At 39.2% G+C, this 19,530-nt stretch overlaps 2 protein-coding genes across 5 annotated transcripts in view; both read left to right on the top strand.

Annotated features, from left to right (window-relative positions):
• The window catches only part of ttc28 (tetratricopeptide repeat domain 28), a 53,781-nt gene extending 41,017 nt beyond the window's left edge, over window positions 1-12,764 (top strand). For 2 of the 4 annotated variants that reach the window (XM_072454295.1, XM_072454298.1), the window contains 26 exons: window positions 1,696-1,892; window positions 1,969-2,122; window positions 2,204-2,375; window positions 2,454-2,622; window positions 2,704-2,864; window positions 2,943-3,431; window positions 3,957-4,149; window positions 4,241-4,321; window positions 4,394-4,646; window positions 5,264-5,373; window positions 5,702-5,831; window positions 5,966-6,193; window positions 6,263-6,422; window positions 6,544-6,684; window positions 6,767-6,911; window positions 6,980-7,159; window positions 7,249-7,793; window positions 7,883-8,130; window positions 8,197-8,321; window positions 8,404-8,481; window positions 8,557-8,716; window positions 8,789-8,865; window positions 9,390-9,519; window positions 9,579-9,686; window positions 9,759-10,338; window positions 11,329-12,764. In XM_072454295.1, coding sequence (XP_072310396.1) covers window positions 1,696-1,892; window positions 1,969-2,122; window positions 2,204-2,375; window positions 2,454-2,622; window positions 2,704-2,864; window positions 2,943-3,431; window positions 3,957-4,149; window positions 4,241-4,321; window positions 4,394-4,646; window positions 5,264-5,373; window positions 5,702-5,831; window positions 5,966-6,193; window positions 6,263-6,422; window positions 6,544-6,684; window positions 6,767-6,911; window positions 6,980-7,159; window positions 7,249-7,793; window positions 7,883-8,130; window positions 8,197-8,321; window positions 8,404-8,481; window positions 8,557-8,716; window positions 8,789-8,865; window positions 9,390-9,519; window positions 9,579-9,686; window positions 9,759-10,338; window positions 11,329-12,388 — 6,074 coding nt within the window. In that variant the 3' untranslated portion in view covers window positions 12,389-12,764. The remainder of the gene's footprint in view (window positions 1-1,695; window positions 1,893-1,968; window positions 2,123-2,203; window positions 2,376-2,453; window positions 2,623-2,703; window positions 2,865-2,942; window positions 3,432-3,956; window positions 4,150-4,240; window positions 4,322-4,393; window positions 4,647-5,263; window positions 5,374-5,701; window positions 5,832-5,965; window positions 6,194-6,262; window positions 6,423-6,543; window positions 6,685-6,766; window positions 6,912-6,979; window positions 7,160-7,248; window positions 7,794-7,882; window positions 8,131-8,196; window positions 8,322-8,403; window positions 8,482-8,556; window positions 8,717-8,788; window positions 8,866-9,389; window positions 9,520-9,578; window positions 9,687-9,758; window positions 10,339-11,328) is intronic. The other 2 variants (XM_072454297.1, XM_072454296.1) reach the window with 2 other exon arrangements.
• A 421-nt stretch (window positions 12,765-13,185) lies between these two features.
• Window positions 13,186-17,665, top strand: pitpnb (phosphatidylinositol transfer protein, beta). The gene is made up of 11 exons (XM_072454292.1): window positions 13,186-13,288; window positions 14,682-14,712; window positions 14,987-15,132; window positions 15,218-15,309; window positions 15,411-15,418; window positions 15,538-15,612; window positions 15,697-15,780; window positions 16,354-16,431; window positions 16,511-16,615; window positions 16,696-16,818; window positions 17,359-17,665. The coding sequence occupies exons 1-11, from the start codon at window positions 13,269-13,271 to the stop codon at window positions 17,407-17,409; spliced, it is 813 nt and encodes a 270-aa protein (XP_072310393.1). The 5' UTR covers window positions 13,186-13,268; the 3' UTR covers window positions 17,410-17,665.
• Window positions 17,666-19,530: the final 1,865 nt, after the last annotated feature.

The raw sequence follows: 19,530 nt of genomic DNA, 5'->3' as shown, positions 1-19,530 counted from the left end.
ATTTCGTTCATACACAAGAATTCCATGCAAAGTTTTATAAACGAGGACTAGTCTGGTTTGATCAACAGCCTCTTATTCATCATAGAATATGGACCGAGACAAACAGGGCTGTTCATATACCGGTATGTGTTCAAGTACAATTAACCACAAAATGATTTTATTATTATTGATATTATTATTAACAACAATCTTAGCATTGATTATGTGAGCATACACGGTCCTTGATCTACGCTGTACTGCTGCTTGAGCTCTTCTTACACATGTAGTCTCTCTGGCCACTCATTAGTCATGTTTTATTAAGCAGGGTTTGGTTTCTGCGACCACAGTGATATCCAAGCTTCTGTGAATCTGATCCCATGCTGAATGGACCATTCTTTTTCTTGTCTTTATTGTTACACCTGTAACATGATCGTGGCTTACTCGAGTCTGCTTTTAATGCACAAAGCCAGTGTTTGGAAATTAACATTATTTAATTTAATGAATTATCTATAATTTAATGAATGATCTATAATTATCTTTAACTAAAGAGGTAAGCGTTTGCCGTCAGTTAAATCCTTGCTTGTTGGTGAGGCCCCTGATGAGACACTTGCCCTCTCATTCAGTCTCTTCTCATCATCTCGGGGATGTGGCTGGTATCAAAAATGATGAGCCCTGACATAAATTAAGTTGCCGACCCTTTCCTGACAGTCAAGCTTCACGCTGATTATCATATACAGTAAATGAGCCTCAGACTGAAGTTCATTATTTATTGATTTTCAAGTATTCACTGGTGACTGCTCTTCAACATCGTCTGTTTCCTTCAATCTTGAGTAAGTAAAATGACTGAATCATGAACATTAAGCTTAAACCTGATACAACTTATTCAAATGATCCTGTGAGATCAATACAAATGCACAAAAAAATAGATAACAATTAGCTTTCGTACAGGGTATACTCAACAATTTTAATCCTTTTGTAGCTGGAAAGAGCTGCCACTAAGATGCTGCTTGACACTTCATTGGGTGAAAGGTGTGTGGAGTCTTATCTGTTTGTGCATTTTCAGCATGATACAGTGTCACCAGATAATTCTACGCACATCTAATCCTCTTCAGCACCTTTAGACGCTCCGTCGCCTTGTGGACTATAGACTAATTTGCAAACACCAAAACTCTGACTGCTGTTCGTACACAACACAAGCCCACACCTCTGTCAGAGCAGTGAAGTGTTTGATCCCAACCAACACTGCAGACCTTTGTAATCCTCTTACAGTGAGGACCCAACAAAGGAGCAGCATTTCTTATCAGCCTCAGCCTCAGACAGTGTGTGCCACTCCAAAATGAAACCCCCAATATAACGTTTCTGTTATTTTTGGTCTACATTTCATCGACATCTTTCAAAAAAATATGGCCATATAGAAAGTTATTTGTTTATATTCATACTTCCTTGCTTATATTTATGCATATTCATTTTTTAAGGAAGTTTTTATTGTTCCTCTTCTGTCTCTAATCTTTTTCTGTGCCTAATATGTTTTGCATCACAGGGATTTCTCCATTGTGGGACAAAGAAAGGTTCTCTTATCTTATCAATAATAAGAATTGTCATTAAATAACAATGACATGTTATCTGCTTTGCAATAACAAGTTGAGATAAATGTTACCGGTAATTGTTAGTTGAAATAATAAGCAAGTTTCAATGTACTATATAATTTTTTTCAAGGAATTATACATCAGATGAAAGGGGAGTTTGAAGCAGCAATGAAGCTTCACAAAGTCCACCTATCTGTGGCCCAGGAGCTGGGGGACTATGCTGCGCAAGGACGTGCTTATGGAAACATGGGTAATGCATATCACGCCCTCGGGCTGCATGACCAGGCCGTGCGCTACCATCGTCAAGAGCTGCAAATATCACTAGAGGTGACAACATTGTCTTCACTTTATGTATCTATGAAACATGCAGAGGTACCGGTATATCTTATTCTCCCTTTTTCAGGTTAATGACCGTCCGTCTCAGGCCTCTACTCATGGGAACTTGGCTGTAGCCTACCAAGCATTGGGCGCTCATGACAGAGCTCTACAGCACTACCTTCATCATTTAACAATTGCACAAGAGCTCAGGGACACTCAGAGTGAGGCAAGAGCACTGGGTATGTTCAACAACTTGCAAATTTAACAGATTTTCACTTGCACATGCAAATATTAAGTTCTATTTTTGCCTATTCTTGCAGTAAATCTAGGTAACTTTCACAGCGGGAGAGCAGAATATGTTCAGGCCCTACCATATTACCGACAATACCTTGCCCTGGCTCCTAGTTTACAGGATCTTGATGTAGAAGGAAAGGTGTCCCACAACCTTGGTTATGCTCACTACTGCCTTGGCCAATACAAGGATGCTGTCAGGTCAGGAAGAGAAAACAACTTTGTTTTGTTTGCTTAATTAGTATTAATTAGTATACTGAGCATTTTAATTTTCTCCAGGTATTATGAGCAAGACCTCGCCTTGGCAAAGGACCTTCAAGACAAATTATCCCAGGCGAAAGCCTATTGTAACCTTGGGCTTGCACATAAAGCACTGGGAGAGTACAATAAAGCAGAGGAGTGTCAGCGATACTTACTGTCTCTAGCACAAGCTTTGGAAAACTCACAGGTGCATTCCAACTCTTCTAACGTTTTATACCGTCTATATATATCAGACATGTGGATGTTAATGGGTGTTCTTTCTTAATAGGCTGTATTCAGGGCCTTTGGTAACCTTGGTGATGTATGTGTGAGTCGAGGGGACTTTGCTGGAGCAGTGAAGTGTTACCAGCGGCAGTTAAGCCTCGCAAAGAAGGTCAAAGACCTTAAAATGGAAGCTAATGCGTACTCATCTCTGGGCTCAGTTCACAGGTTAAAACACAACAACACAACCCTCCTAGAGCTCATTGTCCAGTTAATTCAAAACTGACCCTTTTTTATGTATTATAGGCTTTCACGCCAGCTGGATGCTGCCTTGTCCTTTCACAGTCAGGAGCTGACTGTCCTCAAAGACCTAAATGACCAGCAGGGAGAGTGCCTTGCTCTTGGACATCTGGCAGCGGTTCATATGGCCCTGGGAGACTATAACACAACTTTTCAGTGTTATGAAACTCAGCTGGGCTTGGCCCAAGAGCTCAGGGATGCACGGTTAGAAGCCCAGGTTCATGGCAACATGGGCATCACCAAAATGAACATGGGAGTGTTTGAGGAGGCTCTTGGCTATTTTGAGCAGCAGCTAGCCATGCTGCAGCAGCTGAGCGGGACAGAAAGTATGTTGGACAGAGGCCGAGCCTATGGGAACCTGGCAGACTGCTACAATGCTTTAGGAGACTATGAGGAAGCAATTCAGTACTATGAGAAGTATCTGACAGTGGCTCAGAGCCTCAACCATGTCAAAGACCAGGAGAAGGCCTATAGAGGACTCGGCAATGCTCACAGGTCAGGAAACAGAAACACTAGAAATTATAGAAATTAACTATTTTAAAAACATGTGTATGATATTTTAAATTTAAATCTAAATAAGGACATAATATTACAAATATAAATATTAAAAAATAAAAGAATTTGGGGTGCACAGTGATAAGGAGATCATGGGTTTGATTCCCGGGCCAGACCAACATCACATGATCTCTCTGGGGAGTCTGCATGTCCTTCCCGCGTTACCGTGGGTTCTCTGCACACAACACTAAATTGCCCCTAGTGAATGAATGTGAGAGTGAATGGTTGTCTCTGAATGTCTCTGTGTTAATCCTGCGACAAACTGGCATGTATCCCGCCTAAGGTCCAAAGTCACTGGAATTGGCTCCAGTCAGCTAATGGGAACAAGCAGTAGAAAAACATATTCTTAAGTTTAAAACTACAGACTAATAAAATGTCTGTTCTATTTCTTCTTTGCAATTTTATTAAGAACTATTAATTCATTTTACCCATTTCTATATATTTATCGTGTGCTGTGTTGCTCAGGTCTATGGGCAGTTTGCAGCAGGCCCTGGTGTGTTTTGAGAAACGGCTGGTGGTGGCACATGAGCTTGGTGGAGAGGGAGGAGGTAAGGCTCAAGCCTATGGTGAGCTGGGCACCTTACACAGCCAGTTGGGAAACTATGAACAAGCGCTTTCTTGTCTGGAACATCAGCTCGCAATAGCACGAACCGCAGGGGTAGGTGTAATAAAAACATTTAACATTTTTATAAACACATTTTATCTATACAGAGAATATGCACTAGCAAACCTTTAATAAATTGTTCTAGGATAAATCTCTTGAAGCAGAGGCCAGTGATGCTCTTGGAAATGTATATCTGATGATGGCGGATAACGAGACGGCGCTACAGGTTTGTGCAGTTTCATAAACGTAGGTAATTGTTTCTGTCCAACAGCTAAGATGTGGTGCTCTTCTACTGCAGTGGCATCAAAGGGCTTTGGACATTGCTGAACAGAATGGATGTTTAAGGAGTCAAGGTCGAGCATATGGAAACCTGGGACTCACATATGAAGCTTTGGGAAACTTTGAGAGGGCAGTGGTTTTCCAGGAACAGCACTTAAGTGTTGCTGCACAGACTAACGATCTGACAGCTAAAACGATCGCCTATGGTAGTCTGGGAAGGATACACCATGCTCTGCAAAACTATTCACAGGCTGTCATGTATCTTCAGGAAGGTAAGAGGCCGAGGCATTTTTCTGTTTATTAATTTGTTTGACAGTGTTCTTGCCTTAAATATCTTTATTATAGAACTATATAGTGTAAATTTCCTTCAACTAACTTTCAATCACTAACATTTTCTTTTTTGAGAGTACAACAGCAGAGTTTTCTAGAATCTAGCAATGATCTCGACAAGAAAAGCAATGAACCAACCCAGTATAGTTCTTGCAGTTCTAAAATGACTTGGCTCGGGTGAGAGTGTGGTGCAGGTAGCTTGTTGTCAATAATCCTCTCCTTTTGCTTTTTGAATATGCCTTTCATCTTTCTACAACTGCTTCATCAGTGGGACTAATCCTGCTCAAGTCTGTAAAATTTAAAGCATGAATATACATTGGGCATTTACTAGCTGAATTAGATGAGATGAGAGATGAAATATATTTGACTGAGCAGACAAATAAATGGATAGTGCACATGCATGTGTGGAGAAACAATAGGAAAACAAATGACCAGACTCACTATCTTTGCTTTAGTTCTGCAATATTTCTGGACGTGTCCGACACCAAAAACTGAAGTATCTCAACAGACCAGCAATGCCTAAGCCCTGACTCAAACTTGTTTCTATTGTTTTTATCAGGTCTTCGTCTATCGGAACAGCTTGGACACAGAGAAGAAGAAGCCAAGATACGCCATCGCCTGGGTCTGTCATTATGGGCCAGTGGGAACCTAGAGGAGGCTCAACATCAGGTGTGTGAGTTGACCAATTGGGACAGATCATGGTCATATATTAACAATGATCAGTTCCTTGTTTGTAAAATAAGCTAATAAAAATGTATTTGTCTAATGTCATTATGTGCTTGTCAGGTAACCATTGTTTTATTTGTGTTGTGTACAGTGTCATCTAGTGGTCAGCCTAGAACAAGAAATAAACTAAACTAAACAAATGATAACATAGGAAGCATTACAAATCATCTTTTAACAAAAAATAGGAAGACTGATGGACAAAAGGTGTATAGTTTGAAAAGAAAGCAGTGCATTTGTCTTTGTACTTAACTTCCTGCTTGTTTTGTTTCAGTTATACAGAGCATCTGTCCTGTTTGAGACAATCCGCCATGAGACACAACATAATATGGATTGCAAACTCTCCTTGTTTGATCTGCAAACCAGCTCATATCAGGCTCTTCAAAGAGTTCTCGTCAGTATGGGTAAATTGAGTTTTATTTTTGTGAAAGTAAAGCTGGTCTGATCTCTGTAATATTCTCTTTGTATCCTTGTTTGTTGAACATTGAAAATATTTCCCAAAGTTTCCTATAATAATTACCGGTGTGATCACTTATAGGTCGTCACGATGAGGCTCTGGCCATAGCAGAGCGGGGCCGCACTCGGGCCTTTGCCGATTTATTAGTGGAACGTCAGAAAGGAACTCAGCAGGTGCCAGGGACTGACCTGTACACACCAGTCACCCTTGAGCACCTCCTGGATACAGTCAAAAGTCAGAAGGCCATGGTTCTCTACTATTCTCTGGCTGGAGGCTTTCTATACAGCTGGCTTATTTCTCCGGGGACAGGTGCAAACAATTATTTTCTAAAATCCATATTAAGTTAATATTTTTTTGACTCAATTTTAACACTTACAGGCATTGTGAAGTTTCATGAGGTATTCCTTGGAGGGGCTGAGTACCAGGATGAAGATGGTAGTCCTCAAGGGTTAGGTGCTGGTATAGGGCCATTAACTTTAGAGCAATACATCACCAATGCCAGAGAGGCTTTAGGAGTGGATGGACACTATAGCAGGTAGTTGTCAAACATTTTCAACTATGACTATGTTCTACACTTTTTACATTTTATGAATTGTTGTCACGATATATGCTATATAAACTAAATTTAATTATTGCTGCAAATGTTTTGGAAATGGCAGCGTTTGCTCCAACAGTGAGACTGAGAGTGAAGCGGGAGACCTGCTGGAACAACAGTTTGAGGAGGATAGCAATAAACTTACGTCATCCACAGATCCTACTGGCTACTTCCGCATGGTATCCAGAAACCAACTTTTCAACAGGTTATTGAACAATTTATTATGGCTGATGAAACTGTGCATCAGTGAATCTTTTAATTTGACCAACTTATTTTTCCTCAAACAGAAGTTGGCAGAGCATGACAAGTTTATACAGTGCTACAGTGTCTCCAGTGAAAGAAAGGTTCTTGTCTTCTCCTCTTCGCCCATCAAACATAGGAAAACCACCACTACGAGCACTATATGATTTGCTTATTGCTCCAATGGAAGTGGTATGTAAGGAAAGTATGTAAATGTAGCTGGTTTTATGCCTATGGCTTAATGTTTCTTGTATTTGTAGGGGTTGATGCATAACAGTGGACCTGTGGGGAGGCACAGGCAGTTGGTCTTGGTGCTTGAAGGAGAATTGTACCTAATCCCATTTGCTTTGCTCAAAGGCAGTTCTTCTAATGAGTACCTTTATGAAAGGTTCAGTTTGATTTCTGTGCCATCACTAACTAGCTTAGAAGACACTGGAAAGGTACTACTTTCTTCCCAAAAAAAAAATATGTATATAGAAAATAGACTATTCATACATTACAACATTTCAATTTATCTATATGTTTTAAGGTTCTTCCTTGTCGTGGTGGAAGTTTATTTTGTTCCAATGGAGGGTCAGTGGCAGCAGTAGTGGGAGCACCACATGTTCCTCCGAGAGTGATGGATCGATGGCTGTGGGGACCTTTACCTTCAGCCCAGGAAGAGGCTTTGTGGCTCGGAGATCATCTTAGTTGTCATCCCTTGACTGGAACTAATGCTACAAAGGAGAATGTTCTTAAAGTACTAAGCCAGGCCGAATGTGTTCATTTCGCAACTCATATATCCTGGAAGCTTGCTGCACTGGTTCTGGCTCCCTTTCAGGAGAATGTTGGGGCAGAGGGAGTCAATAGGACAACTCGGTTATTTAATGGTGCATCAACATCATCTAGCCAGAATGGAAGAGTCACACAGAGTGAGACCTGCCCAGAGATCACCAGGAAGACAGCTGATCCAATTAGTGACGATAGAACAAGTATTTGTGAGAGCACATGCAGTAGCCCACCCCTTCAGGACTTTCTCCTCACTGCTGCAGACATACTGGGTCTCTGTCTGAATGTAAAATTAGTAGTTTTAAGGTACTGTACACATATTCATATTTCTAGATAAAGTTATATTCATATATTTTTATTTATATTCATTGGACAATCATGTGGGCTGTTTGCAGGTTATACCCAGAGTCTAGCTGTAAGGTCACAGCTGATGGCGTAGTGGGACTAACCCGAGCGTTCCTGGCTGCTGGGGTGCAGTGTGTGTGTGTGTCTCTATGGCCTGTGCCAATAGCTGCCTCCAAACTTTTTATGCACACGTTTTATACCACTCTTATGAATGGGACCAAAGCCAGCGCTGCCCTTACAGAAGCTATGAAGGCTCTTCAGAGCAGCAAACACTTCTCACATCCATCAAACTGGTCAGGTGAGCCCATGCAAACTCAGTGTACCTTATATTATATAATATTTTACTAAAACCACTCTGTTTTAGGGTATGTTCTGATTGGTAGTGATGTCAAGATTAACAGTACCATGTCTTTGGTTGGTCAAGCACTGACAGAAATCCTCCAATGCCCAGAAAAGGCCAGAGATGCCCTTAGAGTAATTTTGCACTTGGTAAAACATACAGCTTCATCATTAGTTGTTTATGAATTTATTAGAACAAAATGTTTACTGTATTAATTTTTTTTCTAAATAGATTGAGAAATCTTTGCAGCGCATTTATAGTGGGCATTGTAATCCCATGTACACTTCACAACAAAGTGTTGAAAATAAGGTAATGATAAATGTATGAATATCTGTTGATATGGTCTGCATTACTCTCAGTGTCCATCCTTCTTATCCCTGCAAGGTTGGAGGAGTGCCTGGGTGGCAGGCATTGTTATCTGCTCTGGGTTTCCGGTTGGATTTTTCTGGTGGAGGAGCTGGTCTCCCTGCCGCTGTTTTCTTCCCTACTTCAGACCCAGGGGACCGTCTTCAACAGTGTAGTAACACTCTTCAGGCCCTACTTGGTACAAAGAATTTCCATTAGGTAATCATCATGTTTTCTACTAAGTAAAACAATTCTGTTTGTGCATTTGCAGGTCTTACGCCTACTGCTCTTCATGCGCTGTGCAAACTGGTGACAGTGAGGGAAGCCGGAGAACAACTTGTTCATAAGGTTTGTTTTATATTATCTGAGAATACTATTTCATTGCATTATGTTGCTTTGCCGTAATTTACACTTGAATATTGAGGTCTATGTGACTATAAATCAGAACAGACTAGAAAACAGCCTTCAATGAATAATGTAATTAATCCCTGTTCTTATGAAAACACAGAAACAATCAAATACAACAACAATATCTCAAGTTAATTTATTGTTACTATTTATCAAGAAATTTACATTTCCTTAACGTCTAATGTGCATATGTCAAAGACAGTCAAAAGCCTCACTAAAATGTTTAGGTGACTTAAGTGTTTGGTCTGAAAGGGAGATGGTCACCCTTTGGCTCGGGTCACTCTTGAAATAGAGTTTTTTTGTTTTGTTTTTCTAACCTGATTAAATAAAGGTTAGTTAAATAAAGAGATATCAATAAATAAATGAACCCCAGAATTGTGGCATGTATAAGTTGTTTGCTTATTATTAAACACCTGTTAAATGATTCAAGTGTTTTCAGAATTGAATTAATCTGTTCTGTTTAGTTACACCAAGTCCTGGTTCAGCTGCAGTCATCTGATAAAGACCAAGACGTTTCACTTGCTCCTGTTCAATTGTCAATAAGTGTGCAGCTCTGGAGACTTCCTGGTTGCCATGAGTTTTTGGCTGCTCTAGGTAAATACATCAATTTATTTATTGTCCAATATACTTATTATAGCCATGTGCTTTTTTAGGGTTTGATCTATGTGAGGTTGGTCAAGAGGAGGTAGTCTTAAAGACTGGAAAGCAGGCAAGTAGCCGCTGCATGCATTTCGCCCTGCAGTCTCTACTTGCTCTATTTGGTAAGAATTGTGTTGTGATTATACAATGTTTATTTATTTAAAGACATTCATGTGTAAATGTTTATTTTTTAGACTCGACAGAGCTTCCTAAGCGGCTGAGCATGGACAGTTCCTCTTCTTTAGAGTCATTGTCATCTTCGCAGTCCACATCCCAGCCAAACTCTCTTCCAGCCTCCATTGGCTGCTACCCAGCACAGTCGTCCTTCTTAACCTCTGTGTGTCCAGACAACCTCTCCTGTGATGCCATCTCTGTATACAGTCTCAGTTCACTCGCCTCCTCCCTCAGTTTTCTGTCTCGTCCAGAGCCTGCAGGAAGTGACGTCATCAGCCAGCGCTCAAACCCTGTTAGAGGAGCTAGCCTCTACTCTTCATCTCGACATGCAGGTGCTCTGTCCAGAGAGGATGAGGAGTACCTGGGATACTCCATTATAAGCAGTGAGCCTTTAGGGTGCAGTGGGAGAGACTGTGATACACTGCCAATACCAACTGGACACAAACATGCTCGAGGCTCAGCTGGTAGAGGAGCAGCTTCTGGACTTGGATATCCCATCACAGTCTCATCAAAGGGAAGTGTTAGCACACCTACTTCTCCTAGTAAAGCAACAGCACAGCCTTCAAAAGTGACTACAAGTCCACAAGTCCTAAAGAGCAAGTAAGTGTAATGCTCACTGGAACAAATACAGATACACAAAATGAATGAATGCCACTCTTTGGGTGATTTAGCTCTAGCCATGTAAATGTTATTGCCATACATCGATTAACAAGCTTTTCATTTACTCATTCAAAGTTTAATTTAAAGTGATTCCTGCTTACTTGAGTAATCTTTATTCTCCTGCATTCAAAACACCATTGCTCAGAAAATAACATTTCCCCTACCCCCACTGCTCTGTTACTACTATTCTCTAAATATTTATTGTTTTCGTAAAAGAGGATACATTTAAGTATCAGCAGTGTTGTGTAGCAATTTTGGCCCAAAAGAACAAAGATTCTGCTGCTTGCTTTCACAATCTGTAGCTATCCATAGGCAGGGCCACTTTATTGTTTGAGGGCGTTTAAGGTGCCGCAGAAAATCAGGTGCAGGTGGGAATCAGTGCTGCAGTTTTCATCTGGAAGTCTTCGGACCGGCGGCTTCTTTTAATAAGTCGTCGAGAGGAGCCAGCTGAGGTGGCTCAAGCATCTATTCCGGATGCCGCCTGGGCGCCTCCTTGGGGAGGTGTTTCGGGCATGTCCCACCGGAAAGAGGTTCCGGGGAAGACCCAAGACATGTTGGAGGGACTGTCTCTTGGCTGGCCTGGGAACGCCCGTAGGAGCTGGGGGAAGTGTCTGGGGGAAGGGAAGTCTGGGAGTCTCAGCTTAGACCGCTGCCTCGCGACCCTGCGCCGGATAAGCGGAAGAAGATGGATGGATGCATTTTTATTTGCTTTTAAAGTTGTTGTTTCATGTTGCAACCTTTAACTGAAGAAAGTTCCTAGTTTGTGAATCTTGTTTTTATTCACTGACAATGGCAATAAACCTTTTCTGATCTGATCTGTGCTAATATTATCATGTAAATCTGTTATACTCAATAATATTATATTAATAGTTCATAAGATCCACTTTACATATCTGATTTAACATTAGAATTTTGTTCTGTTTTGGCCAGTTTTTCTTCGCTGAAGAACGGAAAGGGGAAAGCAAGCAGCTCCGAGTCAGACCAGTCCAGTACTGAAACAGACAGCACAGTGAAGTCCCAGGAGGAGAGAACAGGACCCACTGGGGCACTTGACCCCCAGGAACTAGCCAAGAAAATCTTAAAGGATACTCAGAGCCATATGCAGGCTGTGGAGATTCTGCAGACAGCCAATTGCAGGAGCATACCTGTAAAGGGGCCACAGGAAAACAAACCACTTCCTTTGTCAACTCCTGCCACTCCAATATTGAACTCTAAGAAACAGTTTCAGCCCTCTGAGACCAGTGCATTCTGTCGACCCCCAAGCAGAGCAAGCACAAAAGCCTCATCTCCTCTCTCCCCACCTGGACATCGGTCATGTCTCTCAGCTGCTGTAGCAATGCCTCCAACCCGACCAAAACCACTGCCCCGCTCCTCATCACTGCAAAAAGTCTGTTCTGATTATTCATCTACTTCCCAGCCTGTCGGTCTACACAAGTTAAGCCTTTCCTCGAATGTGCATACACTGGCTCAGCTACAATACCCAAACTCTTCTTGTGAAAGTACCTCCTCAGCACTCTCCCACTCTTGCAGTAACATTTGCAGCTCTCCTAACGACACTTCGCCTTCCCCATGTCTTTCCCATTTCCCCCCGGGGTCCATTATTACATCTTCCAAATCTTCCAACGCCCCTGACCAAAAACAGTTCACTCAGGATACTAAACATTTTCACAACTTGAGAAGCTTTTGGGCCCATACTGCTCAGAAGCATGATGTGCCCTGTCCAGCAAGTTTACTCCAAGGTGGAAATAAGAAAATGAGTACAGTTCAAAAAGATGTTTTAGGTTTGCTTAATCTCTCTCCTCAACGCAAGTCTAGTAAACATACAGAACGATCTGATGAGCTGGATAATTACAGCAGAAATAATGGTCATCAAATGCCTGGGGCAAACTCTCCTCCAGCATCAAATTTGTCATCAAACTCTAAAGACAGACAAGGATTGGAATACAAGTTTTTTTCACCAGGAAATTTTTTTCCATCTTCTAAATGCTGAGTTTCAGAGTGGACAAATATATATATATATGTGTGTGTTTGTGTGTGTGTGTGTTTGTGTGTGTATATATATATATATATATATATGTGTGTGTGTGTGTGTGTGTGTGTGTACTCTTAACTTTCAGCTGCCAAATATTAGCATTACTTAATGAAAAAGAAATTGATTGATTTATTAATTTAAGAGCAAATGTCTCATTTTGATTGTGTGTAAGACGTTTTGAGACATTGTATGCCTATTTAAATATGGGCTACTCATTCATTAAGGTGACTATATCTTTTTTATTTGATAACTATTCATAAATATCTATAGGTATGAGGTATTTTGCATAGATCTTTCCAATAATCAGATTTTTATGAATAAATAAATAAACCAAGCAAGTTTTTGACTCATGTATTTAATCTATAGAAAAGTCTTTAGAATTCAAGTGAACATAATCTTTGAGTTCTAAAAGTAATTTGAGCTGTGAACATTCATTCACAACACATAGACTACTGAGGGCCTTTTTTCTTTTATTCAAACAAATTCAACAACAAAGAGAAAATAAATGTCTGGCTCGATAGACCCCCCCCCATTATTTAATAGGCCAATATAACCTACTATCACTCAGGAAAGCAGTTTTTGCTGCATCTTAAAAAGAATAAGTGTGTAAGTGGGGCTTATATTGAGTAACATACTTCAAACACACCCATCTTTTTGCACATTGCCCATGGAAATATAATTTTATAATTTATTTATTTCAGACACAATAAAATTAATATAATCACGTAAGTTCATACAAACGTAGATCCTCTGTCAGTTCCCCCCATGGGCCACGCGGGGCGCAGCTCAGGCAGAGCCTGGTCGACGTCAGTGCGCAGGCGCATACGGGGTGACGAAGATGGTGCTCATCAAGGAATAGTGAGTCTGAAGTGTTTTTTTAAAATGTATTTTTGTGCTCTTTTGTCAACGTTATGTTTGAGCAGATTTTAACTAAAAGTGTTACAATAGCTGTTTATCTTTTTCGGTGTGTTTGGCACGGCCCTGCTCTGCTGCGGACCACAAAAGCCTGATTTAACTTGGGCGGATCAGGACGTGGTTAACGGGACACACCACACACCGGTCTTTTTAGGCGATGCTAGCGCAAGCTAACGTTAATTAGCTTCTTAGTGAAACCGAAGCTTATAAACTCTATAAATTATCATGTGCGTTGTGTGCTCAAATTATACCTTATCGATTAACCCTGTGTACACTCGCACGACCCCCGTGAGTCGCTTGTTATATCTCCAAAGTCGCGTAAGCTTTAGTCCCCTGAGTGACAGATTAAGGTTTCTTCTCCCACGGATTTAACATTAACGCTAGCTTTAGCAACCGGCTAGTTGCTAGTTTTCTGCCGTCAAGACCGCTTTCGACAATTCATGCATTAAACGAGTATATCATAGTCTATGACTGGTGCTCTCATTAATATAGTGTTTGGTGAGTCTGACCATTTAGTCGATTGGTTTAGTTATATTTTCAAACTTCAGAAATAAAAATGAAAACACCATCCATCTTCCTCTTGCTGCGGTAAAACCAAAGCTAACACTAGCGACACCTTATTAACACCTGTACCACAGCCAGTCTAATGTTGACTTACCAAAGAGCAGACTATGCTTTTGTGTGAGTTTGTGCGGGTCAAGCATCCAGAATACAGCAAGCCAAGTGCATCCATCTGAACTCACTTCAATGGCTTTGCTTTGTTTTATTGAATCATCACAGTTATATGTATGTATATGATAGTCATTTTACTAAGTAAGAAACTGGTATACTTTAGGGGTGGGCAATATTGACAAAAATGCCTGGATACTTATTGATATTCTTGATGTTATAATATTACGGAAATCCATCAGAAATTAAGGTTTGAGGTATGCTTAAAACTTGAATGAACCGTAAAAATTCAACAGTTCAGAGATATCACTTATACCTTTAATTGAAAGCTAACTGCAAGTTTATTCTAATATATTTATTTCAGCCTTTTTATTTGTTTTCATTAGACTATATATTACACAATATTCTAATTTTGCATATCTCCAAATCAGCCATTTTATTACTTTATTGATAAATCTCCCACCTATATTTGCATCCCTTTTTATATGTGAAACTGTTATCTATTCTGTCCATCTCTGTAAAATGGTTCTGCTCCTTCAAATTTTAGATGCAACATGCATGAGTTCCTTGTCAGATGTCAACAGCGGAGGATTTTTTTAAATTAAAGCAATGTTCATTTTGTGCTTGTGTTTCTTTTTGTTCTCTGTCGCACCTTGACTTTCCCCAGCCGTGTACTGTTACCAGTCTCTGTGGAAGAGGTGGGTATTAGAACTTGATAACCACTACTATGTTGTGAAGTACATGTCATCGTAGATATTGCATATAATAAAGTAGTGCTTCAAATTAGAAGCCCATTACACGTATATAGTAATTGATGTAGGATTTTGGATAAATGCATTTGAGCTGAAATCATGCCAGACAAGAATGTGAATTGCCTTTGATAAGTAACTGAATTCCCCTTCTGGGAGATAATTGTATTTTAATCCTGTAAATATATGTTGAGTAACGTTTATCTTTCACTCTTCAAACCAGTATCAAGTGGGACAGCTATACTCTGTTGCTGAGGCTAGCAAAAATGAAACTGGTGGAGGAGAAGGCATTGAGGTACTGAAGAATGAACCCTATGAGGAGGATGGAGAAAGGGGACAGTATACACACAAAATTTATCACTTAAAAAGGTAAGTTTACATTGTCAAGTTTATTACTTCTTGTACACACTTTTCCCAACATGTAGAAGTTAATATGACCTCTTTATCTTTTCAGTAAAGTACCAGCCTATGTAAAGATGATTGCGCCAGAAGGTGCATTAGTTTTTCATGAAAAAGCCTGGAACGCCTATCCATACTGTCGTACCAGTATGTCTTATTTTACTTTTCATGTGCTTTCACAATTTCTTTTATAATTTAAAAAATTTGGTCTGATTATCTGTGTGTGTTTTTTCCCTTTATGCTCACAGTTGTTACGGTAAGTGTCTTATCAGCAAAACACATTCAACATTATAGTTCTATTTGATGACGTCTGTGGTAGTCCATTAGAAAATTTAGAAAAAAAAGATTTAAATGAATCCTGTTTGTTTTTTCCAGAATGAATACATGAAAGATGACTTCATGATCAAGATTGAAACGTGGCACAAGCCAGACATGGGAACTTTAGAAAATGTAACTATTTGACCACAGCTTTCATCTGTTAATTTTAGAAATTTAAACTAGGAGATACAATTTATTTTCTGTTGTTTGTTGCAGGTTCACAATTTAGATGAACAGACATGGGGGACTGTAGAGGTGGCCCCAATTGATATTGCAAGTAATGAAGAAGTAGCTTCTGCGGTAAGGGTTTTGATTTACCTTAGTGAATTTGAGTAAATTATTCGGAGCAGAGTGACAAATTAATGCCTAAAGATTGTCTTTTTTTTAATGACTGAAATATATATATTTAAATAATATTTGCATTATCATATTGTTAACTTAATTAAAAAACAAACAAGATAAATCTTACACAATCTTTTAAAAAAATAACCATTTCTTTTTATTATCAGTAACATACATTTCTTTAAGTTTTCAGTCTTGTACCACTACCATGAGTCTTTGTGTTTCTCATTCTGTTGTTAATAAGGAGTTAAGTGGATCAGAGTTGAACTCTGCCTAATCTTAATGTCCATCTGCTCCAGATAGGTACCACTGTTTCCAGCAAATCTGATTTGCACTCTTGGCTTCCTGTATTGGGGGCTGGGCGTGTTGGTTGATTCTTAGGCGTTTGTGAGCAATGCTTTAAATGTGCCACCTGGTTTAAAAGCAATGCTGCTCATTCTTTTTCAGTGTTCAGATTTACATAACAAATTAGGTGTGTGCTGAGTGATGCTCGTGATCCGGTTACACTGTAGTTTTTCTTTTCTTGTTTAGGATTATAAGGCAGAAGAAGATCCTACTATTTTTCACTCTGCCAAGACAGGCAGAGGACCCCTGGGACCTGAGTGGAAGGTAGAGATTCTAAGTGGAGCAATAGCGGTGTTACTTTTATAATTATAAATATGATATTATATTGTATTTTATTCCCCAGAATGAAATGAAGGAAGATTGTCCTCACATGTGTGCATACAAACTGGTCACTGTCAAATTTAGATGGTGGGGTTTGCAAACAAAAGTGGAAAACTTCATTCATAGAGTAAAGCCATATTAATTGCATCCTTTATATTTGTGCAAATTTGAAAGTTGTTAAAGTATATTTTTCATTACATTTTCCAGCAAGAAAAGCGTATTTTCACCAACTTCCATCGTCAACTATTCTGCTGGATTGACAAATGGGTGGGTTTAACAATGGAGGACATCAGGCGAATGGAAGAGGAGACTCAGAAGGAGCTTGAGGAGGTACCAGTATCTATTGCTCTACATTTTAACGATTGAATTTAACAGGGTTTTTTACAGTATGTTTTTCTTTTTTGATTGGTTACCTGATATAATCTGTCCAATGAGTACATTTACAGAATATTATATTACTTACTCCCAAATTTCATTAGATGCGTCAAAAAGGAGAAGTGAGAGGCACCTCTGCAACAGATGATTAAAGGTCCATTAGGTCAAACGCTAGAAGCAGGCTGAGTAAGTCTTCATAAAGAACAACTAGTGGCACTGCATGGACCTTCCTGTCTTTCATTTCATTTCATCGTTGCTGAACAATCTCACCTCTGCATCACAGCTGCCGTCTTTATATTGTGTTCAAATCATTTTCTTTTATTTTTTTGTTGCTTCTGTCAATTAACCCTCTTTCACAATAACATATTAACAATATTCACAGCCAAAGTGCTTTTGTTTAATCTGTTATTTTGGTTGAATGGATACAAACAATTTTAAAAAAAAATCACAAAAATCATTCCAAATAATGATTCTTGTGTTTTGTTTCCCTTACAGCTGCGTAAAACAGGTCCGATTCGAGGCACCAGTGCTGCTCATGAGCAATGAGGCAAAACAACCAAACCCCATGATGTCATCAGAGACGCGTCCACAATGATGCGGAAGGGCTCCCCGACACTCTTCTTGTCTCACATGATTCATTGGGGGGTTTGATAGATTGGTTATGAGTACTGTACAGATACTACCACAATCACATGCCTCCCACGCTTGGAAAAATATACATGGTTACAAATAACAAAAAACCTGGTTTCCACAGAAAATAAATTGCCCGATATGTATTGACATTTAATTTAACAGTCAGAATGTTTTTTCCCATGAAGGTAGTATAACATGACAGAAGTATTGGAATTATTTGATTCACACCTTCCTCGTAAATACGTTTCTACGTATATAAACCCTAGTCTTTCCACTCAATGTTTTTAATCAGGATAAAGGTTAAGAGCTATTTTCTTTTTTCTTGTTCTTTTATTTGCTGTTGCTGAAAATAATGTATTTTTATTTTAACTTAAAGAAAGGCATTTGTCCCATTAAGTTTCAATACAAGTTTTCATGCATGGGACTTCTTGGCTTGCACGCATCAGCAAAGGTCATGGCATGACTCTTCAAGGGAATTGATTTAATTTGTCTGTTAACGAAAAGATCAAGAGGCCTTTGAGGAGTCTGTTGAATTATGTGAGTGTTTATATTGGTTTGGAATATCCCCCTTCACTCTTTTGAGGATTGTTATTCTGTGAACTCACCTGTTCGACTTTGAAATAGAACACATTATGATCAGCCTGTGGAACTTGCCTCATGCTGATGCTCCATGTCCTTTTTTAGGCTAGGGCTTTATTTGAAGCGTGAACAGCCTTTACAAAAGCTTTTCTATTTTACTTAAGGAATGGGGGCCGAGTTTGTGCATTGTGTAAATTTGTCAATTTTTCTGAACTAACAGGGCTCCAGACAAGGCAGATGTGCAATGATTTTGCAGTTGTGGATGGTCGTGTGTTGTAGTATCACCCTGTATATTAATTAAAGTAGCGTTTCATATTCCTTAACTATTAAACAATGTTATCCATCTAAACTTTAGTTAAGGTATAAATAACTTTGTAGTTATATTGTATTCTTACAGTGATCTGAAAGTGATCTGTATATTTTGCTTCACTGCTTTCTAATTACATCAACTTCAAGTTTAATTTTTGTTGTTTTGGTATTGGCTTTGTTTAAACCCTAATGGAACATAACATTTTGCAAGGATTTTTATGATTAATGCACAGCTTGGTGCAAGTGTGATGTTAGACATTTGTTTAAAATCAGGTATGAAACAAATGTCTTATGTAACCTCTATGGTTTACATTAGACAGATTTAATAAGTGTACTTTTTAATAGGCCCAAAATATAGATGTAAATACCACGTACTTGAATTACATAGTCATAGTTACTCGTGAACACTCATTACTGTAGTGTTTAGGTAAATGCAATGCACAGTATGCCATCAGTTACATTAGAGAATGAATATGCATATTGTTCATTGTTTCATGCCATGTTTTACTGTACCTCCTCTATGCTTATGAATGTACAGCTTTTTGATGGAGACCAATGTCACAATTGAATTGCAGAGACCTACATGTTTTACACATGTACTAGCATGACATGAACCCATTATGTCACTGGTATTTAATGTTAATAAATTCCATACATTACTTTTCCACAACATGTAGTTTATTTGAAGCTGTGTGGGATACACTGTCATGCATGAAAACTTAATTTCAACTGTATCGATGAGAAACCTTTTCAACCAAAGTGACCACAAACAAGGATCAAACAAGGTGGTGCTATTCAAGTATAGTCAATGGGAGAGTTTGTCGGTGTAATCCCTCATTCGTCCAGGCGTGTTCCATAGTAGAAAAAGCTTCAGTTCAATGGGAGAGGATTTTACACTATGGGGCTACCATAGGAGTTAAAGGCAATTGGAAAACAATCTTGCTTACCATGCTACCTAAGGGTGTTCAAGTTTACAGATTTATATGGCATTAAAAAAAGAACAAAGGGAAATGTGCGCCAAAAAAAATAGTCAACCATTAAAGACAACCACACAAACAATAGACAGAGGTTACAAAACACTTAAGTGCCAAGACAAATGTTTGACACTGTGGAAAAAACACGCCAAATAAATAAGATGCTAAAAAT

The sequence above is a fragment of the Eucyclogobius newberryi genome, unplaced genomic scaffold (genome assembly GCF_026437365.1).
Source record: "Eucyclogobius newberryi isolate DKJ021-1_F unplaced genomic scaffold, fEucNew1.0.hap1 SCAF_2, whole genome shotgun sequence".
NCBI classification, from domain to species: domain Eukaryota; kingdom Metazoa; phylum Chordata; class Actinopteri; order Gobiiformes; family Gobiidae; genus Eucyclogobius; species Eucyclogobius newberryi.
The sequence above is the reverse complement of the archived record's forward strand: the minus strand, read 5'-3'. Positions and strand labels throughout refer to the sequence as shown.